The sequence below is a fragment of the Syngnathus leptorhynchus genome, chromosome 2, assembly GCF_054491065.1.
Source record: "Syngnathus leptorhynchus isolate UIUO chromosome 2, UIUO_Slep, whole genome shotgun sequence".
Classification (NCBI taxonomy): Eukaryota; Metazoa; Chordata; class Actinopteri; order Syngnathiformes; family Syngnathidae; genus Syngnathus; species Syngnathus leptorhynchus.
The window spans coordinates 15472907-15500443 of NC_141196.1; the positions used below are offsets into that span (position 1 = coordinate 15472907).

Consider the following 27537-nt stretch of genomic DNA (forward strand, 5'->3'; position numbering starts at 1 on the left):
TAATAATGACACGAATTTGATGCACAATTTGTCTTCGTGGGCCACATAAAATTATGTGGCGGGCTGTATCTGGCCTCCGGGCCTTGAGTTTGACACCAGTGACCTAGTCTGAATGTAGAATAGAAAGTGAACAATGAGCTTTTGACAACATTAGCCTTGCAATTTTTTTGTAAGAATGCTTTGCCTATGGCTCCCCAATTTAAGTTTTTCTCTCCCCGACTGTGATTTTGTCCAGCGAATCTCTCCAGATCGACTTTCACAGTTTGTGCACAAAGGCCTGCTCTAAGAGTTGTATTTCCATCTCTGGTGGTAGTAGCAGGCCTTCCAGAACAGCTCTTGCTTTGACAAACTTGCCAATGTTGGCATAAACTCTTCTACAAGTATGAGCAGTGTGCCATCTCAGACTAGTGCTGAACTTCTTGTCACGTTGCAACGTTGCTCCAGTCTCAATTGGTGAGCCTTTGGCAGATAAATGTTATGCTTACAAAAACTGAAAAGCCTAGTTGTCAAATATTATAAACTCACGTCTGTCTGAGTAGTACTTTTTCTGGGGAAGAAAGATTATATTTTAGGACAGCACACATTAAAGCAATCATCATAATCATTGAATTGGAGGCTAAATCTTGTATCAAATAAAAAATAAAAAAAAAACGGGTGTACTGTTGCTGTCTGATGACAACCTCAGCCCAGTTCCTGTACTATTACCATTGACTAGCGGATTTATGCTTTGCAAGTCAAAATCAAAAAGCGAGCATCGTCATTCATCTCTACATTTTGATACCATATACCTCATTAAATGAAATTGTAAAGCTTGTGGAAATGTTTTACCTTGCTACCCAGGGATAGGTCGAGGTTTATACATATTCGTTCATCATTTGCAAGCCCTGATGAAGGCTTCACATTGTAGTGAAATAGATTTGCCAATCATGTCTTTTTGCTGCAGGGATGAACAACAACGGAGCTGAAGATGAAGTCAAAGCCGATATTGCAATTAAATTCATAATTTAGGCACAGAGTCATCACATGAACGGGAAATTGTGGCGGCTCTGTACAAACAAAGAAATGACTTGGTCATATTAAAAACATGTTTGTAGATAATAAAGCAGACTGTTGGCCAGGGGATTCACAAGTGGAGAACAAACGGCCGTGCACTGTGCACTCAAATTGTGTTGAAAGTACTTTGCCGCTCTATGCCAGATGAATGGCTCTTGCCTGGTCATTAATTCCTATTTGAATGAAGTTAATTTAGTTCTTAAAACCTCCATGGGCACACTGGTGGCTAAACACTCAATTCAGCGCTCTTCAGTTGAGACAGATGGGTTCCATGAGAGACCAAAATTGCGTGCCCTGATGTGTTTTCTTTTATCTAGTCCAAATTCATGAATGATAGAAATCTATGGTTGAGAAATAATCAACTCAAATACACAAGTCTATCATCTGCTTGAATTCATATGGAGATAATCCAATCTATCATTACCACGCGGGTCCCTGCATCTTCCTCAAAATATAAATGTATAAAAAAAATATATATAAATGATTCCGTTTTTTGAGATACCTGAAAGGTGCAGGGCCATTTTGGCAGAGGATACTGTGGAGGTGCATTTTGTTATTTGAAATAGACAGTTAACATCAGACAGCGGGATTTATATTGCTAATAACACCCCGAGGCTTCATTTCCTAAACACAACACTAATGAAGATGAATGTGTATTGTCTGTATTTAGGCGCGTGTGAGCATGTATCAAGGCACCCACTTTGCATTTAATGAGTCGAAGCCTTCACAAACAGATTCTGTCATTTAAGCAACAGCCAGCCAGTGACTTTTAAACACTGTAAACGCGGGCATTTTTCTGCTATCATTTCAAATTTCATGTTGAAAGCATGCTTTTGTGTGCTGGTACATTGAGCAACTGGAAAATCTCAATACGAGCCAAATGACTTATTGCTTACGTATCAGCTGACTGTTAGTCAGAAGTCTTTCCTTCTATAACTTAACGTGTTTAAATGTTGAACATCTAAGGTTGATTGCACCTATGGTCATATAAATACAAATTTCATTAAACGTTTAATGGACAAAATGCATCTCCTTTCTCCTCCTATAATATGGTGACAATAATAAACACACAAATACACACACATTTATACAATATAATAGCATGCTGCAGGTGCTCATAAAGCCTTTGAGTGAGAGTAAAACAGTTAATTAACCAGCTATCAAACGCTTTGAATACCCACTGATTATTTATGAAACGCACATACTCACACACGCACATAAACACACATAGAGCGCGCACGCACACACACACACACACACATACACACACACACACACACACACACACACAAACACACGCACACGCATACGCTTAAGCGATCATGTTCATGCATTCGCTTTTGCTGCATACAACTTTTGCTGATTTGTAGATTTTTGCAGAGGTGCCGTTTCGGTACCGGTATCGAGGAACTTTATGCAAGTATCAGAATTAGTACCAAAAATTCCATTTGCATAACAATGCTGCTCCATACAATATTGAGTAGTGGCAATTTTTCAATTATTTGTTAGACTTCTACCTTGACAAGAAAAGTGTGAACATTTCTAGCCAATTAAAAGGACACACTAAGCCTAATACTAGGACAGAAACAGAATCATCCTTAGTTCAATGTAACTTAACTGTCATATTATAATTAACAATACCCAAGGCATCTATGGTATAGTGGTGGTAATAATAATAATAATAATAAAAAAAAGTCATTATACTTTGGGGTTTACAGTTATCCTTTCAAGCTATAATAAAATGTTTGGCTTGAAAGTGTAGCAATGTATTTCTATTGTTTAATATATTTTATGCACTTGCTGCAGGCAACACATTATTTTTGTATTGTTTTCTTGAGACGGGACACAGAAGACTTGTATGGCTTCTTGAAGGCATATTACATACATTACATATTGGACAAGCCAGTCTCTGAATAAACACTAAAATCGCAGCTAAATGTAACACCAGTGTGTATCCCATTACACCTATACTGGCAAAATTACCTTCGTTCAGCTTTCATTGAAGTAAACTGCTTGAGACACGATCATCTTTCCTTTTCCAGGGCCCAGCTAAGGAATAGTTAATATGGTTCTGTCTGATGACCTGGTAGGACATATTACAGCAGGAGGGTTTAAGCAGATGTACAATTTAAGCATGTTTCAAACATGCAACTATATGTATTGGCATAAGACGATAGACGCAGTAGATTTCATTTTTGCAGGTTGCAGGTTGAAGTAGAGGTAACTGACAGTTGAGCAGGAATAACGTTTTGATTTTGAAGCCTCAGGTCTTTTGTTGTCTCTTCGATTGCACAGGCGTACGTAATGAGGTGGCCAGTGACTAGTGTCTACTATTAACATTCTTGTCACACACTAAACCTTCATCCTGTGACTTTAAGACAACAGCCTAGGAGCCTTTAAAAAGTTTGTGTGGTGTGACAAATTTGGAAGACTAACTTTCACTGTACAGTGAGTTTAAATGCAGCTCTTTTAGTGTCTCTTTGATTGGATAGGTGCACATATTGAGGTGGCCAGTGAGTGACTAGTATCCGATATTGACATTGTCTTACACATGTCATGCACTTTTTACGTTCATCCTGTTATTATCAGACAACAGTCCCAGAGCCTTTGAAAAGTCAATAAAACACGCACACACTCCTTTGGTCCTTTCATTCCGTGTCCCGCCTGACCTTCACAAAATGCAAACATCTTTCTTAGGACACTGAAATCCATTGTCTAAATGGCAGTGTTTTGAGAGGATCAATACGATTTTGCAAAGGTCTTGTAAATGTTTTTTTTTTTCGGGGGGGGGCTTCATTGTCAGGTAATCGGAGACAAATAAACTACAAACATTAGCCCTTCATGTACCAGTATAAAAAAAAGCATTTGAAATCATGATTCTCAGTCATCCAGGTCACGGTAAACTCTAAAGATCCAATAGAAGGAACTGGATTTATTTTAGTTGAAAACGTTTCACTTTTGATGGACCACAAGACTTTTTCAGGTCCAAATTCTTTGGTGTGGAGTTTCCCTATACACCCTGGACTGGTCTTCATCCAGTGGCTGGTGAAAAAAAAATAGAATTCTTCTTTTTTTTTTTCTTTTTTCTTTTTCTAAAAGTAGCAGGCTTTTGATCAAACCTAAAGGGTGATAACTAAAGAGGCAAGGTGATACATTTATAACATAGAATCATTAATTCATGACTTTGGCAACTTACAAGCTCATTTGCATTTATGTATTCTATCCTTTGTCGATGCCTCTTGAAAAAATACCAGGAGATGAATGTTAGCTCTATTAACGTTCAACATGACTGGCAATCAAGGGCACTTTCTTAACAAATATGTCCCTGCAATCTCAAACCACCAAGTTCTTCAACCAGATGGTCATCACGCTTTTAAAGGGTATTTAACAGGTTCCGCGTTTTAGGTTTGCTCACCAAAAACAAATGTGTGATTCGACTCACTTGTGACCATTGTGTCTCCCCAGGGTGCATGCAACCTAACCAGCTGCATTTAATAGCGTATCCCACCACGTCTGTTCCTTGAAGCATGTTCAAGATACAGCAAATTATTTGCATCTAGAAGTAGGGCATTCCCAACTCTAATTACTTATTGATTATATTCGGCTGATAGATTCAGCCACTTTTCAAGTATTGATTCCACCCAACAATTATAAATGTTGCTTTTAAATAATTATACATTCCAAATTAATAAATTATTGTCAAAGAACCCACATCTGCATGCCTGAACATGCATATTTGTGTACATAAAAAGGCCTGAAATTGTAGAAAAGTTTTAGATCAGATTTCTGATCCCCTCTTCGTAGGGATGTTGTTGCAAGGGCCTACAAACCTTGTCATGCATTCGATGACACCTAATCCGAGGATAATTGCTTGGAAAGTGGCTGGTGTCTTGCTTCACTCATCCTCCCCATCATAACATTGCGCACACACACGCACAAGGACTTGTTGGATTACCTTGTACGCCAGATAACTTCATAATGATTACATTTTTGTACAAAACAATCTTAAATATATATACTATATCCTCTTTGATTTGCCTCACACAGCTCTCGCATATGAGAGAATTGAGTAAAAATTGGCTCCCAAACCATCAGTCATTGAAATTTTGCATACAAATGTGTAAAGTATGCCTAATTGTACACCTTAAAATTGCCAGGCATTGTTAAACAGGTATAAATCCGGTCATTTCTTTATGCTATTTTATGTCTGTACGGCGACCTTGAGTGCCTTGAAAGACAGAGGTGCTTTGGGTCTGCACCTCTGATCATTTTGAACTTTCTTCCAGCCCCTGCACTAATTGCAGAAATGTCCTACCTGTCTCTTCTTCAAGTCCCGGTGTCACTTCTCAGCCCCAGTACATAGGTCAAATGCCATTAATCACTTAACAAAGCTTAACTGTCATGTCTCAGCAGAGGGCAGTCAGTGTACTGAGTATTAAACGACGGGGTATGAATGCTTAATATGGATGAAATAAAAAAACATTAACTTTTCAGCAATTGAAATGGTCCAAATAGTAACTTTTTTTGTTTCTTTTTGCTATGGTTGAATACTGTTGGTAGCCCTAAAAATGACCTTACCCATAATGTACCTTGTGGTTGTTACATAACATAATTCTCTCCTTGTTTAGTTGGACAGTTAACTCCACTCAGGTCACTTGGATCTCAAGGCATCACTGTATGTTTTTAATTCAAGGGAAGGACTCGACACCTGCTGATTGAACACTTTTTTTTTTTTTTCCTTTCACATCTGTGTCATTGTGTTACATTCTCATGGGTGAGGAAATGAATGGCACATCGTTTGCACCAGAAAGAAAGACCCACCGTTTATAGAGGTTCTAAACAAAACATTTGCACTGACTCACTTAGTAGCCTATAAATTCCAAACGTCACAAACAACTTGAGCAATAGCAGTTTCCACTGGACTTACTGTAGCTCGGATGACATTGAGATAGATCTCTAAACTCTAGAGTAATTAATGAGCCCAGTGTGCACGGAGGGGGAGGAGTTGACGAACAAGGGCTGAGAAAAAGAAGCAGGGGTGAAAATGAGAAAGCTGTGTTTATAATTAGACCCATACAGAGTACGGCCGGTCCTCTGGGACTGGCCAGTCCAACATGAACTCTTCCACACACCAGTTACCGTTAACACGTGCTTGCAAGAAGAGACGACGAAATAATCTGCTAGGAATAAAATGAAATCATGCATATTATGATGACGGGGGAAATGATAATGAAGAACATCCAAGATCATGAAGTTCTTATTTAATCTAAATCGATATTTTCCCATTTTGAACAGGAATTAGGGAATTTCAAACTGAATTAACCTTTTTATATACAATTCGAGGGCAGTCTTTGGACTTCTTTGACGAGTCCGAATTTAATCAAGCATGGATATTTAACGGCTAAAACATTTTCTTTTCCTGATAAGGAATAGAGGGATAATAATTGGACAATTTGTTAAGAAGCAATACGCTTACATTTTCTTAATTTATGAAAAGCAATACTATATTTTAGCACCAAAATTCCGTTAAAGAGCTACTATTTGGCAAGCGTAGAAACTATTCCCCCAAAAATGTTTCACCGGTGAGGTAAAATTAATTGAGTGCATCTTGGGCATAAACCTTACACAAGGTCAGTCTAATACAGTTTGATAAACACACAGTTCCAAGTGGTTAAATGGGTGTAAAAGCTTGTACGACTCTAATACGTGTCACAAATGGACCTGAACATCCATCTGGCAGGCAAAGGGAAGTGTGTCTGAGGCTCAGGGACCATCACCTTGAAAATCAAGGTGTCATGGAGCGCTTTGTAAAGGTGTGACTGTGAACTGAAGCTGCAATACTGAGAGTGTTGATCTCTTTCTCCAGCAGTGTGACTAAATTCGATTTCACTACCATTTTGACTGCACAGTCCTACTATAAGTTTAACAACTGCCACCAAGATATATTTTTTGTTTTTCACTGCTCAATTAAAATGTGGTGTTCTCTGGACAAGATATTTGGAACCGTTTTTTAATCTAATAAGGTTCAATATAATACAAATGTGGTCTTCACGGAGACACTGACGCATTCTGATTGACGCTGTCATCACAATATACACAGTGTTTCTAATTCTAATTTCTAGTTTCTGGTATGAGGAATATGTAGAGCCACACAGGATGCCATTCAAGCAAAAACCCTCACTTGTAGTGGAAACCAAACAAGGTGGATATACTGTACAGAACATCTGAAACAAAAATCAATGAATGGGATAAGAGCAAGGGAGAAGTAGCAAAAGTGTGAAATGTGTCTTTGCAGCTCAGCACTGACATGACTTGTTTTGAGCTGATGCAACAGCTCACCAGAGGGGCAGCGTGCATAACGGATAACACATTGTGCATTCACACATAAATATGGCGCCTTAATTGTCACACATATACACAAAAAAGTTTGTAAGCCCTTGCCCTCTGGACATGAAAGTAGACTGCAGTAAGGCAATTGCACTGCAAGGATGAAAAGCAGCGTGAAGCAAATCCCCACAGGAGCAGAGGGCGGTTGCCGTGGCAACAAGGCCTCTGGTGACGACAAACTGACTGATCAGTGGGCAGACAGTAAAATCCCCTGGGTGATTCCTCAACAATGGTCATTTCATTTGTGTTTTTAAGAACAATAAACTGGAGTAGGATCATAATAAATAGCCGGGCTAATTGTTAGCACCTTACCGCGGTGAATGGGTTTGTGTACCCTAAGTTTCTAAGAAATAAGATGTCAGGGCTTTTATGGTCTTGGTAGGGTGAGCCAGGGCAAACTGCTCCAAGGTGCCTGGAGGTGGAGCACAGCCCAAAGACACAAGGTGCATTCCCATAGGCTGTGTCCCCTGTGGGAGGGTCCAAGCGGGCAGGTGTTATGTAGATCTGGGCAGTGGCCAAAGCTACCCAAACTGGCTTTAATGTAGAAGACAAGGAAGTCGTGAAAAACCTACTGGAACATCAAATGCTTATTTGTGGCACTTTATGTGGAGGCAAATGTGTGCTGACTCCCAACTAACATGGATTTGATTGTGATTGGTTAATTCTGACCATTGTCACCTCCCAGTTTGGGGGTGGACACTTGTGGAATCAGATTATCCCAATTGCGAAACGTTTTTTGGGGGGTTTTTGTTTTTGTCAATAGATTTGAATATTTTTAGTTTAAAAATTATGTATGTATGTTGGTCTCTGTGGTTAGAGTGTAACACAAAACACAACAAAACACGACATTTTAACTATGGGTCATTTGCAGTTTGGTCTATGTTCTTTATTCTCAAAATGTAATCTAAGGTCGGACCACACAGGATACCACCCGTAGATAAAATCCTCATATTTCCTCTTTTGGGTCGTCTTTGTGTCATGCAAGCACAGTGACGTTAGGACTTGCAGATAACTGATTGCTAATTTGCTGCCACTGAGACACACCAAGCACGCCAGGAAGCTCGTGAGTGCTTGACACATTGCATAAGCAGATATACAATATGGCCATCAGCCATTAATTATCAATTAAAGATGACACACCCACCCTTAATGCCCGTCTTCTCCGTTTCACTCTGATAAAAGCCCATCAAACCATTCTTCGGAGCATCAAGTGGCACACTACTTGAAAACAAAGTACCCCAAAAGATGTATTGATCTTCGTATGCTAAAAAAAACCCACTTGACAAAGAGATCCACGGTACGTCTAAATGACGTTTCAAATGCTCTTTCGACAAGCAAATGGAAATTCTCCTTTGAAGCCTGTTACCATCGGCAGCATCACGGACAGTCAATAGAGCTCCTTTTTGTCCAAAGCAAAATAATCCCTGAAAGTTTAAAGAAAGTTCCGATGGAAGACGTGACCGCTTTCAAATATTCTTCTAAAAGTAACCTGATACTGTAAAAATAGCAAAATAATACCAGAAGCTGTTTAACTAACTAACTAACTAACTGACTAACTGACTGACTGACTGACTGACTGACTGACTGACTGACTGACTGGCTGACTGGCTGACTGACTGACTGACTGAACCATCGGCAAGAAGGAGCATTTTTGTGTCGGATATCCTTTAAGATCAACAGCAGTCATTCTAAATTATGAGATTTTATTTGTATCACTGACATTTTGAAGACTGTTTTAAGAGGGTAGGGAGATGGGCAGGAAGTCTTACCAGGTATTGATTCAATCTAGTTGATTTCAGTTTGTAGATAACAAACATTAAGTACTTCAGAGATTGTTACAGTCCTCCTACTGCCAATTATGTCCCTCTAGAGCCAGCAAGTGGACCAAAACAAATTAGTGCGTGCATGTAATACTACATGAGCCACGCCACAAAGCTTTACAGTTGTCCGGTAAAAAATGACCTTGGAGTCTTTGTAGCTCACTGCCTTTCGCAAGCAAGTCTGAAACAAAGAAAGAAGAGTATTTCAGAGAAGGGGGCCGCAAGGCATAGGACAATTTCTTTTTACCCATTGTCACACTGAAATGTATGATTTTTAACCTCGTGAACACTACAACTCCCATCATTGTCTTTTTCCCTCTCTCCTGAAATGGTGCACTCCGAGCTATATGTTAAAATTAATAGAATCATCTCTTTGAAAAGGGGAAATGATCTCGGAGTGTGATCATTGTCTGAGAATTGCGCCCGCAAGAGACATATCTATATATGCACAGATCTAGAAGACTCTTGTGGGTACATATCAACATGAAGCTCATTAGATTTCACAAGATATATAAGCCTTGAGAACAATGGGCAGGAAGTATTTGGTTTCCTCCCATTTTTGTGTTTCATGACAACCCACTACAGATGTAGAGGTGAAAAAAGAACCAATGAGAGCAGTCTTGCCTTGACGAGCTGTCAAATGCAGGATCACTAAAGCTGTGCTGTTAAGACCCACAGCAGCACTGTTCCACTTGCCGCTCTGCCATCAACTGTTTGTACACCCTGTCAGAAAGATGGAGAGAGAAAGCAACCAAGAGAGATGGATAAGCTCGAGGCAGTTCTTGCAAGAGGCCAAATGGGCTGGAAACACAAGAGGAGAACGGATGAAGTGGGGCTGGAAACACAAGCGGAAAACGGATGGAGTGAAAAGGCAGAGAGCAGTGCGAGGAGGAAGCGGGTGGAATGTGAAGTGGCAGTCGTCGACAAGTGGCAAGGGCGGGGGGGGGGGGGTTGAAGAGGGATGCTGATTACATGCATGTTATCAACCATGATGTATGACGGCAACACCTGAGCAACCTTCATCTGCTTAAGATGAGGGAACATTTCAACACTGCCCTCTGTAGGCCAAACATATTAATGCTACAAAAAATACCCACTAGTGATTTACTGCTCTCTAGTGGCCACGAGTATTCACTACTGAAAATCGACTTAAGGTTTACTTCATTTATATGAACCAAAAGCTTGAAAAGAAAACGCTGCACTTATCATTTTGATTGAATTAGAACCGTCTGCAAAAGAGCAGGCAATTTAATTTGAGCATCACCGGTTTATGTTAAAGCCTTATTAGTTTTCCACCAGTTGCTCATTATCGTATTTGGTGAGAGCAGCACATATATCATGTCTGCTGGAAGCTGAGGATTAATCTGTGAATGTGTATATTGGCACTCTTTCCACAATTTCCACATATAAAAACCCAATCAACTGAAAGGGGCAATCCCAAGCAACTTCCCATTTTTGTATTCCAAATTGCTTTTGGAATTAAGATAACTTTGGATTGGATATTTGGGTATTTTATAAATGGACAATAGTTTGAGTTTTAACTTTGTATAATGTGCAAATGACTTCTCTCCTACACTGTAATTTCCTGTATCCGCATTTGCTGCTAAAATGATGCAAATTCCACCATTTTCTCAGGATTGAAACAGATAATGTTATTTTAATTACGGAAGAAAAATTTAACCTTGGTTCTGAATCTTGAAATTTCCCAAACACAAAAATGTTATGGAGTATAAGGTTTTATCTACACCATCAAGCACTTTAATTCTGAACAATCACATCCCCAGATATTAGAGGGTGTGTACACTTGTACAACCACATTATCTCATTGTTTACTTTTACAGGTTACACAGTAGGTCGCCAATCTGTTGGAAAAAAGTTTTCAAATCATTCATCTTAGTTGCTGCAGACTTTTTGCTCGTTTGAAACCATCTTCAAACTATTCAGCTCATTTCGGACATCTTGGGAGCTGTTTATGGCATTCCTCAAATGGCTAATTCCTTTTACAATACAATGTCCAAATGACACTTTTACATCCTCCAATTACATTTTGAACGATTCAAAGAAGTCCCACTGTGAGGCTCAGGTTATTCATTTTAACGATTCAATTAATTCCACAGCTTTTATCATCGGTTCTTCAGTATTCGTAAGAAACTGTTTTATAAATGACAACTTTTCATTTACTTGGCTTTGTATTGACCCAATCAACAAAAACGTAGCTTTAAACATCCCACACTAAGTATTCATACGCAATCTAACAAGATGAACATTTTCCATTTCTACTTGATCGTTGCAGTCTGTGCCACAGAAATCTGAAAGGAAATGTTGTACCACATTGTTGCATTATTAATGAAATAAGAGGTCAAATGCAAACTATATGCAATTTTAAATTATCTTCTTATTTTATTATTCTCATTATTTGGAGAAAATAATAAAAATAATAAAATTACTGTTGGACCTAAGGAAATGTTGCTTCGTGTATAATAATCATTTCAAGCAATACAAAAAATTTAATTTTCATTCTTTTGCGTCAAACTCCCTGCATCTTAAAAAACATTTTGATGTTTGCATGTAATTTAAATTAGGATATTTTGCGTTTTGGATTTGGTACATACAGTAGGCCTACTTTTCGAAAAAAGAAAAAAAAAAACTCCACTGAACTTACAGTATAACGTTGCCTTTGGGTTGTAATACATTTTATATTCATTTTCTTCAAACTTCTTAAAAACAAGTTAAAAAAAATGTTAATGAAGTCTCTGAGGCAAATGGTAATAATAACTTTTATAAAGCAATAAAATAGCCCTTTTTGACCTGTGTTTAAAAAAAATACAAAATGTTTGTCTCTCTGGAGAATAACAATTAGCCACTGCACAGGGTCACATTTCAACACAGAACTCTAATTGAAATGTTTTACACAGAGTATCTTTAGAAAGACATGGCAATCTTTCTGAATGTGTCAAATCATTATTTCAACAACAATGTCGAAAGCTGTACAATAGTTGAGCTTTTTCTGTCTTTTTTAATCAAGCACAGCAGTGTGGCGATTTCAAGCCAACTTGACCAAAGAGCTCTAAGATGGCATTCAGCATTACAAGGGATCATTAAGCTTACTGACAAAAGGTCACATCCTTCAAACGTAGCAATCGATGTTACTTTGAGGTGACATCACTAAAGTAAAAGGACATTCAGTGAGTGTGTAAAAGCAGAATTTGAGGGAAAACATTCAGAAGCTGAAATACCTAACAGATGTCAGAAATGATTGTCACTGCCTTTGCCCGCATCACTGTTCTTTACATCTTCTGTCTTTGAGCTCTGTAGAAAAAAAAATACATGTAACATAACACACACCGCTGACATGATGGAGGTATTAAAAACATGTTCAAAATACTTCATGATCGATGCTGTCCAGTGTATTGTTTTTGTAAATTGCTATCAAATACAAAACAGCATTGGATATAATAATATAAAGAGCTACAGTACAAATCAAATATTTTACCTTCAACAAAATAGGAGTAACCATTCATAAATTATTATTATTATTATTATTATTATTATTACTGTGTGAAGGCCTTCGCCTTGCATAACATGTTATTGCTATTCCACGCGCTTTTTTTACGCTTAACTACTTTGTACTTCCACATAATTTATCCGATTGACCTCATTCCACTTTTTGCTTATTCCAAATATTCACACCAAGCGTGCATGTATTTTTTTCCATTCCAAATATTTACCGTTTTCGAGAAATTTCAATGCAAAATTTCACCATTCATTCTTTATCAACATTTCTCATTTTTTTCCACATCATTCATCCAATTCACCTCCTTTTTACTTTACACATACTCCAGATATTCATGTCATTAGGGCTTCCATTTTTTTTCCTTGCACAAATTTAGAATCGGTTACTAAACTTCTCAAGATTAAAAAATTTCACTTTTTCACTTTTAAAATTTCTGCAAGATTTTGTTTTTCCCTTCTAATTTCTATGTTTTATGACTGATTTAACCTGTTTCAACTTCTAACTGTTCATCTTATGCCTACCTATTCCAAAACATCCCACTTACCAACAATTCCAAATTTTAAACTTTCAAATTCACACCAAATTTTACAAAATTGCCATTTTCCCTTCTAATTTCTACATTTTCTGACTGATTCAACCTGTTCCAACCTGTTCCAACTATCATTCTGTAGCATTTCCCAAGTTTTTATTCAGCCTCTTGGCCTTCACATGCAATTTCTACAGAAATTGCAAATTTTAGTTATTATTATTATTATTATTATTATTATACAAAATACAACTGGTAGAGGTTATTTATATATTCATGTATTTATAAAAATGTAGGGGTTGTACTAGAGCAAGCAGCATTTTCTAGCTGTCTTTTGGCCATATTTTCAAGAGTGTGATATGAATTGATATTCAGAGTCCTCTAGGCGAGTACATCACAGTAAGCCATTAATGTTGCATTAGTAGCTTTAGCTTTAATCACAATTTTCTGTGCGAATTTTCTTTTCTAAGGCCAGTTTTATTTTGTTCTAAGATGAGGTACACTTAGAAACAAAACATGACTACGGAAACTAGAGAGCTACGTGATCAGAATAGTAGGACTGAACTCGGTAAAAAGCTCCATGGAAAACAGCAGTTAGAACAGCCAGACGGGTGCAGTTAGGCCACAAGGGTCAATTCTGAGCTGTTACAGTCATGTCTTGAATTTCTGCCCATAGCAGTGAATGCTGCAAATGTATGAATTCCTTGCAGCGAGAAGAAAATAGTTTATTTACTGCAATGTTTTTGGTTGTATTGATTTCAAACAGAAATATTGTCCCCCCCCCCATGAAATCATGAACACAATCAAAGGGTTGTAGAACCCTAAAGAAAAGGAACACCTGTTCTTCTGCTTCTTCATGTCTACCTTGGACTTGAAGAAAAGGCTGATGACGCCTTTGGAGCGTCTGTCTGCTGTTCGGTCCGAGGGGATGCAGAGGGACATGGACTTGCTGTCTCTCCTGGCTCGCGTGGTCTCCACCTCTTCGGACCCACCCACCACCGCCAGTGATAATCCTACATGATGAGCGGAATCAGCTACGTTGCACCAATACTAGGTTCCGAAATAAACTAGTCAAGTGTGGATTGTTTTGTAGTTCACCTGTAATGGTAGGCAGGGACCTGGAATTGGTGCCACTCAGAGATACGTTTCCATTATTCGGCTCTGACAAGTTGGTGTCACTATGGAACTCCTGCTTCTTGGACAGCTTGGGGGAGGTGACAGAGATCATCATGACCCATCCACACACATGCACAGAACTCTAACAGTAATAAGTAATGCTCACCCGTTTGCAGTCCAGAGCGTTTGTTTGCTCTTTCTCCTCCGTGATGAAGATCATGCTACTCCTCTTCCTCTTCTTCTTCGTCTTTCTCAGTTTCACCTCAGAGTCACCCACGGTCATAAGATCGCCATCTTGCCCGCTGGTGCTGAGGCTGCCGCTGGAGCGAGGCAGCGTACTGCTCAAAAATGGCTCAGGGGGGAAGTCCCTGCAAAGAGGAGAAAGAAGGTTCAGGGTCTCATTCAGTCAGATCCCAAAAAGCAGGGACTCAAATGAATGTTATTCTAATAATGCCAAGACAGTTAGTGGGTGTGCGCTTGTATGGTGCCACTATTTTTGTTACTCAGTCAGTGTTCCTGGGTCTGGTGGCCTTGTTACGAATTTTAGGTTCTCAGGTTTGCGCTTGTTTTTGCATGCACAAACCACATCAGTCCCTCACAGTTTATACTCCCTATTTTTTCTGATAATATTACTTGAACTACCTGTCGACGGTGAGTTTAGTTGGTGTTGCACATTCAGAGCCTTGCAGTGAGGAAATGGAGATTATGGAATGACGAACGGATCGCAGCATGGAACAAGGTCGAGTAGACTTTCTGTCATCCAAGTCCAACTGGAAAAACAGTGAGGCAGGGGTATGTAACACTTATATTATGATCACTTTGCTACGTGTATACCTTGGACTGGTCGTCAGCCAATCACAGGGCAGAGTCAGTGCATTTGTGATGAACTTTTTGAGATGCGAACCGAAGCCTTGCGTTTTTTTTGCATCTACTTACGTACCAATTTTTTAGTTCTGAACCAACTGAACTGAATTTTCATCAGCTTTGGGGTTCTTACCAACTCTCTCACGCCATACTCCTTCTCCACTTTCTTTTTCAGCTGTTTGAAACATTCTTCCATGCGCTCGTGAAAGGGACGCAGGTCATCTGTGACTCTCTTCCCATGGAGAGCAATGCCTCCACCCAGCAATGGAATCTGGAAACAGATTCAACAGTGTAGTAAGTTAAAACTGATCGTGACAAGGCAGCAAAAAGATCCAGGCTAGGGCTTTCAAAATCTGTTAGGGTTCTGTACATTCAAAGCAGCAACACTTTTTACAAGTTTTACAAATGTTTTAACTTGTTTAAGGATGTGACATGTAATTTTGTCTGGTAGGCTACCTGCCATGCAATGAGGTCCTTAAGACGCAGTAATTTCTCTTCATCATCTGGGTGCTGCTGATTGTACTCGTCTGTAAAGAAAGCCTGCAAAACAAGCCAAGCACAATTATAGAAAGATTGAATGTTTCATAAGCGATTACGATATAATAAAGCATTCGAATTACAAGTACATAGCATATACACGTACGTACCATTAATGTGACCTATACCCTAAAAGTGCAATTGAATGGAAAAAAAAATCTTTTAGACAGGGTACTAGAAGATTTGAACTTTAATTTGGTTTAATCAGAGGCACTTTCAATTAAAGTAGATGTGTGCTGACTCCCATGCGACATAATTTTTAATGTGATTGTTTAATCCTGAACAGTGACGTTTTCAGTTAGGAGAGGGTGTGCACATTTTTTACATAATTATGGCCAACCTCACACAGTTCCACAACCCGTGATTGGGCAGCTAAGTTACTAGATCTCGATCTGCTAGTCCAGTCCATACCCTGGTGTCGCTGGGTTGTTAATTAAGGGTGACATCATGCATGAGCCACTCATTGGCAATCTGGTTGTGTGTTCCTACTCAGGCCTATGTCAGCAGTACAAAGGATATTTTAATCACCTTTTCATATTTGGCAAAGCCACCCATGACTGCTGGGTCCACGATACCATTGAGCAGCATTGAGAGAGGGTTGATGGGAAGGCTCCAGTCTGCCTGGTACTGGTTGATGAGGGCCAGAATCTTCTCATTGGTGGACTCCATGGTTTCAATGGCATTCTCCAAAGGAGACAAGGTTGTCTAAAGACGTAGTGGCCCAGGCATGGAGGGATGAAAGATGTAAAAGACACGAATAATAAAAAGAGATTGAGCCTTATGAGACAATGTAGGGTTTTGAGGAATAAAATTATGCACAAAAAAAACCCAAGGGGTAGTCAAATCTTGTTATCCTCACATGTTTCATGTCAGTAGCCTCGAACCAACGCAGGATACCGGGCAACTTGTACACAGTGGTAAAGGTTGTACGCTCGATCCACATAGACTTTAGAAGAAGATAAATTATATGAGATTTGTAAGGCCAAGCAGTGTTAAAAAATCATATACACAACAATGGACAGATTCTAATATTACATGGACTGGGAGGCCACCATTTCATACTTGATGGTAACGACATTTATTCCTCTATGGTCATAAAAGTCTACTCACAGCAAACTCATTGTTTGGGTCCACTGGTCCTTTCCTCACAGGTCTGGAATAATGAAAACGTTGCACGTAGTTGGACTTGTAGAAGCTAGACGGAGTCAAACAAAGGTCAGTGTCATTGAAATTCCAAACTCTCTTGCACTTTTTGTCTCATTGCACACTTGTGCCTCTTCAAACAGCACTGACTTGATGATCTGGTCCGGGACTGGTTTATTCTTCAGACGAGGAGGGATTTCAAGGACAGGCTGGACAGTGAAACACTGGATATCTGTACCAAATCACTGAGGATTTAAATATTACATAATTGGAAATACGATGGAACTGCCGAAGTCCAATGCCACCAATATTGTGCAAGTTGCAATTCTAAAATCAGTAATTTAACTGCTGTCTCATCTGGTCAAAATCTTTTTTTTTCCCCCATAAATTGGTAATACCGGTAGTATGTCCCCATGTCGTTTATTTTTTCTACCATCAGTACTCAATTTCAAATGTTAAAATGAACTTGAAACAAACTATCGAACTTTCACGGACACTTGATCTGCCTGAGAATTGTCGTAAAAGTCTGCCTCTGCCTCACTCCATGGGAGCCGTACAATGTTGCCTCAAGCCTAAACTTCTGGGAGTTGTGTGTCTAGACAATAATTATAATGGTGGAATAATTAAATCAGGTATATTTGAATAAGGCTGTTAAAAATGGATACCTGTCATGCTTTGGTGCAAACAAACAGAACATTATTTTATGATTATTACAATACTGAGCCATTGTTTTATGTATTGCATCAATCATGACTCAAATACTTATTTTGAAGTAGTACAATTATTTTGTCTGGTTGAGAAGAGTCCACAGTATGTGCGTGGCTCTTTACGTCTATACGACACCATGATCTAGAGGTGGGAGTGTGTGGTTGGTGTCCGGTGGTATGTCAAAGAAGTATCAGCAATAATACCAACTTGAATGAAACAATAAGGTTTTTAAGGTCAAGCATGAAGGATGTTTTTTTTAAATCCCCAGAATTAGTGATTGTGGAAACGCAAGGAATCGGCCTAACAGTGACTAAACAAGACATTGCATTAATAATCGAGGTGGCAAATATTTATGTACATTGATTTATTCTGTCACAAGGATACACTGGAGAGAAGAGTTGCGGATGTCGTCACCAGGCATGGTGGTGGTATTGAGGCGCACGGCACTGGGGAATTGGCTCATCAGTTGGTTTTGAAAGTCCTCTCTGCGCTCATACTCCTTACCTCGGTGAATGAACACCTTGTTCTATTGGACAATATACGGCTGTAAAAAATCTTATAACTTGCATTTGCTCAGAATTTTTTTATTTTTTTTAACCAGGTTAATTTAGCTCTAGCGCTTTTCACATTTTTACATTCTACCCTGCTCGTGTAAAAGCTGAAATTGATTTTTCAGAAAATTCCTTGGCACAGCAGATTCATTGTAATTGTAAAAGGTTAGGGCACCATTTTCTACTTTCTAAAGCTCCTCTGCGTATTATTGAGTTGTTATATAGTTCAATTTGTTGAGAATATCAAAGTGTTGCATTGACATCGGTTTTCACTTTACAAATGGGGGAACTATACAACATGAACACATACCCTGAGGAATGGAGGGTATCCCTGCCCATAGTAGCCCACTGCAAAGTAGTCTGGTTTGGGCCTCAGAATCTTCATGATGTTCTCATAGAACTTTGCTTGTTTCTCCTGCAGAAAGGAAAAGATGAATGCATCCTTCATTGTGTCCATGCACAAGGCTTGAATGGGCGTTCCCCCCTCCCCACATGTTATCTGCTTTCAAAGCTGCACTCAGCAGAATGCAGGGAATTAGGTGAAACCTTACAAGGTTATTTCTATAACCAAATAAATTCACTGAGAGAGCAACTGCAGGAGTCGTGTAAGGCAATGAGATTTTTTTCCCCTCCAATGTTGAGAATAACAGTAGTCTAACCAAAGAAGGATAGATCATCAGAGTACTTGCCTAAAGGGAAATTAAATAACGGCATCAGGCGCATTAAATTAAAAATCAGGGGGTTATGAAATGTTCAGTAATGTCAGTAAATACGTATATTGAACTACATGTGACTTTTTTTTTTTGAAGAGCAAAAGTAGCTTTAATCTTTAAATACACAAGCGGTAGACTTATCAGTACTCTTCTTTTTAATTCAGAGCACTCTACTCTATCTGTCGATTTGTTGATTGAGGCACACGTTACCAGTCTCTTGCCGAGTAGCTCGTAGTCAAAGATCTCGTTCTCGTACTGATCAGCAAGTTCCTTGCACAGAGTGATGGCCTCTTCCCACATCTAAACACACACACGCGCACACGCGCACACACACACACACACACACACACGCACGCACGCACGTCAAAAGAAATAAAAAAAAGACAGCAGTGTCCTTCATTACACCATCTGCTGACAAACAGCCACCGTCTGGCCTCCAGGTCATGTATTTTATGGAAATTTCTGTGACAAATGAAGGAGCTCAATCACTGTTTGAGGGAACATAACGGACTCAGTGGAGATAGAAAATGAAAGTGCCAGCAAGACATGAAAAATCGGCTATAAAATGTCTCATCATAATTTTGCTGCTAGTGTGATGCATTTTTAACTTTTTAGAAAATACAATTCAACTGGATGGAAAGACCACTTTCACAACTATTGATTTGAAGGAATGGAAGGACATCTATGAACATAACCACTTTAAAGAAAACTACATTATACAAATGTGTTATGGCACAATTCAGACCTTGCCCTTGTCAAAATAGTCGATGATGGTGTCCGAGAGCGTTTCTTTGAGCTGCCGCTGGGTTTGAGAGCCACGGAACTCAAAGTGGCTACACAAATCATCTGACCACTGGAGGAGAAAACACAAACAGAGGACATGTCCCTTTCCTTTTACAATAGAATATAGGTATATGCATATTCATATTGTAATATCAAAAGCAAAAATGTCATTTAGCCCAGTTATTTTTCCAGTGATATAAAAAGTTGTTTATAAAGGCCACAGGCCTCACTTTAGACAGCACCACATAAAGGAATGCATTGTGCTCTAATGAATGACAAATGTCATTCAAGCAATTATATCCTCAAATTATAATCATAAATCATTGTTTGAGTACTGAAAATTCCTCCAAAAAGAAGTAGATGAAAACACACGAGTGCACTTTTTAAATCAGCTCTTTACAACTAAGTCTGTAAGAACTTAGTGCTTTGGAACTGGTGGGTCAAAGCTGCGGATGGGAAAATATGGAAATTGGGAGTGGTCTGAATCTAGTCTGCTGCCAGAATATCCAAAACATTTGCTACCTTCCCTGCATGTGAGTGACTTGGTTCTTTGTGATGTGTGCATGCGCAAATTACAAATTCTAACCAGAATACGCTCTCCAAAATGCATCTGTACGTTCTTCTCAGCAAGCTCCCAGGTGCCCAAGATAAGGCACAAAAGGTCTCACTGTGTGTGTGCATGCACTGCATCCATCACTATCGCAATGTAGCCTTAATGGCCAAAGTCGTGCCATAAACTGACCTTTGCGTTTTATCATACAGAGGCCAGGGCAGCTATGTGACAAGCGTTTATCCGTGCCTATATAACGGTCTCACTCAAGGCAGGCAGACATGTGATTAGAGAGCAAGACTGGCTATAAACTCAATTCCACTTTATGTGTTCACGTGTTCTGATTACCTTGAGCAGACGCGAGTGCAGCAGCAATGTGTACGCTGCCTCAGTGTAGTTTTCACCCTCCAGGTGAAGGTCTCGCAGCTTGTAAAGATACCTGAACACACGCACGCGCGCACACACACATGCGCGCGTGTGCACGTACACACACACACACACACACACACACACGCACACACACACACGAAGAGGTCAAACGCAAACAATATGTGAGTCACGTATCATTCCACTAGATGACACTATTGGACAACCCGATGTATTCATCACATGTCTGTCAATTGTGGGGCACGCAGACGTAAGAGAGATGCAAACAATTTACAATTATATTAATGGTTGGTGATTGTGAACTTTTTTAGACAAGTAATAACGTAATTGAATGTGTGTGTGTGAGGGGGGGACACCAGTCCCGGAAATGTTTTAGCATTGTAAAGAAGAAGAAGATACACAACTTTTGTTCTTCCACTATTTAGGTGCAGGTGTACCTACTGCTGTGTCTTGCGAGTGTACATTCTATAAAAAAAAGTAGTCTTAATACAATCTCCTCCATTTGGAAAAAAAACAAACAGGCCAAGCAGATGGCAAGCAATGATGCAGATAATCCACTAGGGACTAGGTGTCATATTCACAAATACACTTTGATTGGGTGTACAGCATAAATGGTCATCAGAAATACACAATGGGACCTGACAAAATGCATAATCTCCTCTTGTGAGCGAGTCTTCCATTTCCCACCCACTAGGCCTTTCTTTCTCATACCACTCTCCCTCAGTCAGACCAAGTGCTGATCCAGTGGATTGTGACATTAATTCAGTGGGACATGTATAATCCCTTGTGAGATTATGGAGCCTCACACACTTGTTTGCGCACGCAAACACACACATATCCTCACTGAACTCAAAGGCAACATATGTCGGGTGTAGCATAGACATACCTGATATACATCCCTTCACGATTGATGTCCTTGTAAAAGTTCTGTAAGAGCAAAACAATAATGGTTAGTGACAATGTCCCTCAAACCATTGCACACATTGTTTTAATAAGAATTGGTTGCATTTATTTGTGTGTGTCCTAATATGTTGGTACATATATTGTTTTCCATGATCATTTGAAGTGTCACATACATTCTCGGGTTATTAATGTTGAATGACTTCAACAGAAAGCAGGAGACTAGTGATGCAACCCTTTAGCAATATGAACCTGCCGACAGGAATTCTCAATGTGGAGTCACCAGCCACTTTATTACAGGATCTGTTCAACTGAATTTACAAATAAACCCTATGGTGGTTGTTTGTAGTGACGTATAAATGGACAGGTCCCACTCCCGTTGCAGACTAATTTACTGAAATACGAGAAAATTCTCGTATATGTGCTGTAGAGCGACGCCATTGCATACCCCATGCATAATCATCAACTTATTGCAAGATGCATAACAACCACAATCTTCCTTTCTTTCAAATATTTTATCTACTGTAAATGTAGACTTATAATAAGTCCCAAAACTGGCTGAATTTTACGGTAAAATTATATTTTTTTGAATGTAGATCTTTTGGTCTCTCCAGCTCTTAGGCATTACAGAAAATAAATATTAGTCAACTTTTCAATAAATGAATGAATATTAGTCGGAAGAGCTATGTTTTAGCTGTCTAGATGTTTAGTTGAGCTGTATTATAAGACTTTGGAGGTTAGACCTCCTTTTGTGTACCACTGGCAGCAAAAAGAGCTGCAGAGTAGTATGCTCCCGCCATGATGATTGACGAACAATATTGTGTTCTTGGGCTTGAAAGCATCACCCTGTCTCCTACAAAAGCATATCTGGTGGCTAAATAGTTCAATTGCTGTCTTGTTGGAACATAAAAAAAAATGTCCAGAAGGCATTTGGCTTCTCCAGCTGCAAATAACAGCCGAACTTGAAGCTGTTTCGAAAGACAAACTACCAGCTCTAGGCAATCGTGATCACTAACAAGTTAATGCGGCTTGGCCTCGTCAAATTAAACTATAATAAATTCTAAAACCTTAAAAAACAATCAAAGATTTAGGTGAAAGTGTGCTTATCAAATTCAAGGCTGTCTTTGAGCCAGCGTACATTAGGGAAAATTCAAACTTATGAACTCAATTATTGTTCATGAATAGTGTTGGCCAATAAAACTATTAAATTCCATGTTGAGATGTCAAGCACTTTTAGTAAAAAATACATTTCTGTTTTAATCCAATAAATGTGGCCTGTGCTAAATATCAGCAATGGCTTTGGGTGTGGACAGGTGGCTATGAATCCATCGTATGTCCTGGGTGATTAAACATTTAGTATCTTTGTAAAAAGGGATCTTTTTAACCCACCACTTATTTTGGATCTCATTAGATTCTGTGGGTGTATCCAATAACACCAGAGTGTAAACACACAGTCACTGAGGGGCAAAAGTTACTCTATTGTGAGTTTTTCCACTATTTTCTCTTCCTTGCAAAGGTCAAACACAATATCGATGCGGAATAGTATCAGTGGGCTCGTATCCCGCCGGAAAATGCCCATCTACATGAAGGTCATGTGCTCCATGGTGCCTCATAGCCAAGTGAGTCAAGCTCTCATTAAGTGATAATGCACCAAAGTGGGGGCTGTAGACAAAATCTAAGCAGCATGTTAGTTTGCAACAGCATCTGCATGCATTTTTGCATTTGCATTTTTTTAAGCCAAAATTTAGCTCACCAAAATTAATATAAGGGATTAACAATCATAATTCAAATTTAACCAATTTACTACTTGTTTGCAAATCCTTTGCAGTCAATTATAGCAAAAAGTTGTAAAGACATGATGCATAGACATCACGGAGTTCATCCATGGTGATGCTCTGCCAGGCCTCCACTGCAACCTTCTTCAGGTCCTAATTGTTGTTGGGACATTTTCCTTCTGCTTTGCAAATTAAACTTGGATCACAAGGCACCAATGTACCAGAATATGTCATGGGGCAACAGGAAATACCTTGGACACCCTGTTCTATTATATACTGTACAATACTGCCTTATGGCATGTCCAAGGTTTTGAAATTACTTTTAGACGTCCTGAGGACAGACTCCAAGCTGGACCAACCTGTCAAGTTATTGAGGACCACAGTACAATCCCGCCAGCAAACATTTGATGAAAGGGACTTACGAGGAGATTGACCGTGCAGCTCATGCGATTGTTGCGGCTGTCATCCCTTATCACGGTGCGGTAGTCCAGCAGACGGATGAGGAGTCCCTTCACCAAGGCAACAAAATGCTGCACTTGAGGCCTCAAAGTGGGATTTGCTGCAGAACAGTCCAACAGTCTGCCAAGACAATTGCCAAAACGTTATTTCCTTAAACATGAGAAACAAAACAATAACATTCTCAGCTTTTTGAAAAGCTTGTGGGGCCACACACAAATTAAAAATAGACTGGACTTCAAGAAACCCCAAAAGTACAATGATGCAGTTTTTAAAACCATAAAAAAAAAAAATACATATATATATATAGTTCATAGTCATAGTTCATAATGCCATAGTTCATATATATATATATATATATATATATATATATATATATATATATATATATATATATATATATATATATATATATATATATATATATATATATATATGAACTATGGCATTATATAAATAGGAAGTGAACATTGAAGAAAATGGAAGCAGTTGCCCCGGAAGAAATTTTGTGATGCAAAGCATCTGAATTTCACAAATCAACATTTATAGTGCATTTTTAGAAGGGTCTTTTTTGCATAGTACAAAATGTACAAAATGTGCAACAAGTACAACAAGTCAATCCCTAAGCCAGTTATTGGCGTAAGAGAAGAATCACAATACATTTGTCCATTTTTTTTTTCATTGCGGCTGTAGCTAGTCCTACATGGTTTCCAGTAGTTGCATGTATCGCTCATCTCCGCCTCCACCCTCCACCTCGTGGTCCAACTTTAGAATGATCTCGTTCTCAAACTGCAGGTGAAGCAAGACAAAAGAACAATTAGAAAAAAGACAGCAGGAGTATATACTACTGTATATATATGGGAATTAATTATCCATGTAGAATGAAGGTGTCTGTTTTACTTTTATGCACAGTGTCAAAGAAAATCGATGATACAGTGCAGCCAACGTGCGTCCGTAAACCCGAAGGCATTTGTACGTGTCATTTTTATATGCACTTGATTAAAGACACTTGCTGTCCAATGTGCATGCACCTTGTTGAAATTCCCACAGTGTGCATATTCACACGTGATCATGTCAAAGAAAATAGGAATGGTCGCCCTCCTCAACTCCTCCTCTGGGATCAAAGTCATCTCGAGGATAGGACCCACCATACCAGGGATGAAACAGATCTTATGGGTGCCTGCAGGAAATGAAAAGGGCCACAAAGTTAATTCTCGGCCCAGCAGGATAGATGTACTCCCCAGTATACCGCTTCAACATCAGCTCTGATCAATCAAACAAGAAACATTGATGCCACAGTTCCCTTAAAAAAAACTTGGTTACTTAACTGATTACTTGATTTTATGAGTTACATTCAGCAGATACCGACAACTCTGATAAACATGAAAACTACATCCTGCTTGATTTAGTATTGTATAGTGTTATTTTACGATGATGTATTTTATTACTTGATACCATCCCATACATCACAGTATATGTTGTAATTGAATGATAGCATGTCGGACTTTCTTACCCAATTTGAACCAAATGTCTCGAATCGCAAAACCAATGAGTCGTCTCATATCTCCATATCTGAAATAGAGAGTCAGTCAATCGTTCCAATCTCAAAACTCATTTTGTACAATAAAAAAATAAATAAAAGAACATCCTACTGCCAAAAGTAACTCAGCGCTAAACTGCCTTAACATGAACTTAATTGAATGATCTTTCCACACGTGACCAAACTCAGGCGCAGCAATGTAAACATGGATGCAGATCCTGAAATAAATGTGCTTCATTAGAGCGAATGGAAAAGGTGTGTGAGTGATGTGGCCTTTCTCTCACTTGGCGAGAATCTTGTTCCTCTTTGTTGGCGAGAAATGTTGCAGCTGCAGAGATTCCTGAGTAATGAATGCAACAGCCAGATGGAAGTAGTTATTCCACAACTAGACAGTGAGGAAAAAAAAGAGGAGCTATGACGCACATTGATGTAAAAAGCAGCATGGACAAATACGCCAATTACATTGCTTACACGGCTGTACTCACCTGTACTTCAAAATCATCATTGCTGAGAAACTTTTTGTTCATTGTGTCAGCATAAGTATTGATGGCTCTTAGGAACACCCTAAATCACAACAAATATATGCAGCATAATGAATCAACACAAGCTTGTCTGTTATTGGGATTGATCACGCCATAAAGAAGTTGCTTTAAAACCTGCTGTAGCTTTTTAATTACAACTTGCCGTTGGAATTCAATTGAAAGATTTACGATAAAAACCTGCTCAGAGAAGAATACCTGTTCTGAACCATGATCATGGCCATCCAGTCAGAGGGGTACACATGCTTGCCGATCAGGTCTTTAAAAAGTAAGAAAGACTTCATCAGAAAGTCCTGGATTGAAGAGAACAAGGTGTTCTTATCGAAAATGTACTTGAATATTGTACGTACGTGCATGGACACTTACCACTAGATCTGAGGTCTTAGTGAAGGTTTCTATGTATGTAGAGTAATGACGGTCATTCATTTGACTTAGGATAGCTGTCATGCAGGCCACCACCCGGGACTATTCAGGTCATTTTTATGTAGAGAAGACAAGGAGAGAGAGAGAGACCTATCAGTTGTGTGCAGCTGCTCCACAATTGAGTGCTACACATCAAACGACCACAACAAAAAGGGTGATCCGCAAAAAACAGAGACATATTGTGTATTTTGTCTTGAGTAATATCCAAATGTCAGTGTCATAAATTTCAGCTTAAAGGAAAAATTTAGAGAACTTGTCACTGTAAGAGAGCTGACAAGACGCTAGTAAAAGTTTTAGCCCACCACTGGCTTTGTTGACATAATTACCTTGTTCCACAGTCAACACAGCAAACAATAGGTCAGATAAAGATTAATACAATAAAAGCGATTTCTACTTAACCTCTTGAGAGATGTGCCTACTTGTCAAGGAAGGACATGTTCATTTATGAGATTTGGGTAAAGGAGGGGGTGCATACACATTTATCACATTTATCAGATTTCTATCTGCCTAAAATTTTGAAAACTTTGCTTCGCTTTCGTTCCACTTCACAAATATGACCTCCAGCAAGAATGTGCTACGGAAAATGAATCGCAACTCTCTAAAAAGTACCATTATATAAAACAACAAACTTAAGCACAAATTCATTCACTAAAAAAGTCAGCCTGTATTAAGGAGGACCTTCACAAGGGCAAAAAACAAACCAGCAATGAACTGGGAGAACATGAACACAATGATATGAAGGTAAAAACAGAACCGATTTTATGAATGAGTATGAGAACCCAATACAGATCATAATACACTTTCATTCAATTCTGTGCAAAAAAATACCACAGACAAGGTGACAAATGACGTCGCGACTTGCCTCCCCCCGACCAATCAGTTTACTCTCCATTAGGAAAACCAGAAACACAGGACAGTAGGAGGACTTTCATCCTGCTATCGAGAAAAGTGGTTCAGTCCGCATTGTTATTGACTAACGTGGGAGTGCCAGCCATTCCTTCATGGTAATGGTCAAACTTGAGGTCTGCATTCGTCTTTTCACGTGGGCAGTTTTAAACTTAAGTATGACATCACTTACATTAAATGAAAAAGAATGGCACTTAATACAGAAAAAACTTCAAGGTCAACTGAAGGGAAACACACCTGCATATTTAATGAAGATGTTTTAAGTATTTCTCCCCCATAAAGATAAGATATGTGCACTGAGAGGTGTTTCTAATAACAACACTCTCTCATACAGGTAAATAAGATT

At 39.0% G+C, this 27537-nt stretch overlaps 1 protein-coding gene across 5 annotated transcripts in view; it reads right to left on the reverse strand.

Moving 5' to 3' along the window:
- Positions 1-9945: 9945 nt before the first annotated feature.
- Positions 9946-27537, reverse strand: part of dock2 (dedicator of cytokinesis 2) — a 116342-nt gene continuing 98750 nt past the window's right edge. For 3 of the 5 annotated variants that reach the window (XM_085903732.1, XM_085903722.1, XM_085903756.1), the window contains 25 exons: positions 26229-26327; positions 26061-26155; positions 25809-25887; positions 25608-25708; positions 25297-25355; positions 24815-24963; positions 24487-24572; positions 23750-23906; positions 21539-21579; positions 20614-20704; positions 19678-19785; positions 19143-19232; positions 18530-18634; positions 18053-18194; positions 17111-17192; positions 16928-17012; positions 16677-16763; positions 16346-16522; positions 15737-15820; positions 15414-15551; positions 15059-15186; positions 14583-14784; positions 14399-14504; positions 14165-14313; positions 11936-12569 (listed from right to left, as the gene is read on the reverse strand). In XM_085903732.1, coding sequence (XP_085759858.1) covers positions 12507-12569; positions 14165-14313; positions 14399-14504; positions 14583-14784; positions 15059-15186; positions 15414-15551; positions 15737-15820; positions 16346-16522; positions 16677-16763; positions 16928-17012; positions 17111-17192; positions 18053-18194; positions 18530-18634; positions 19143-19232; positions 19678-19785; positions 20614-20704; positions 21539-21579; positions 23750-23906; positions 24487-24572; positions 24815-24963; positions 25297-25355; positions 25608-25708; positions 25809-25887; positions 26061-26155; positions 26229-26327 — 2703 coding nt within the window. In that variant the 3' untranslated portion in view covers positions 11936-12506. Of the gene's footprint in view, positions 9984-11935; positions 12570-14138; positions 14314-14398; positions 14505-14582; positions 14785-15058; positions 15187-15413; positions 15552-15736; positions 15821-16345; positions 16523-16676; positions 16764-16927; positions 17013-17110; positions 17193-18052; positions 18195-18529; positions 18635-19142; positions 19233-19677; positions 19786-20613; positions 20705-21538; positions 21580-23749; positions 23907-24486; positions 24573-24814; positions 24964-25296; positions 25356-25607; positions 25709-25808; positions 25888-26060; positions 26156-26228; positions 26328-27537 lie in introns of those variants that run through there. The other 2 variants (XR_015063315.1, XM_085903747.1) reach the window with 2 other exon arrangements.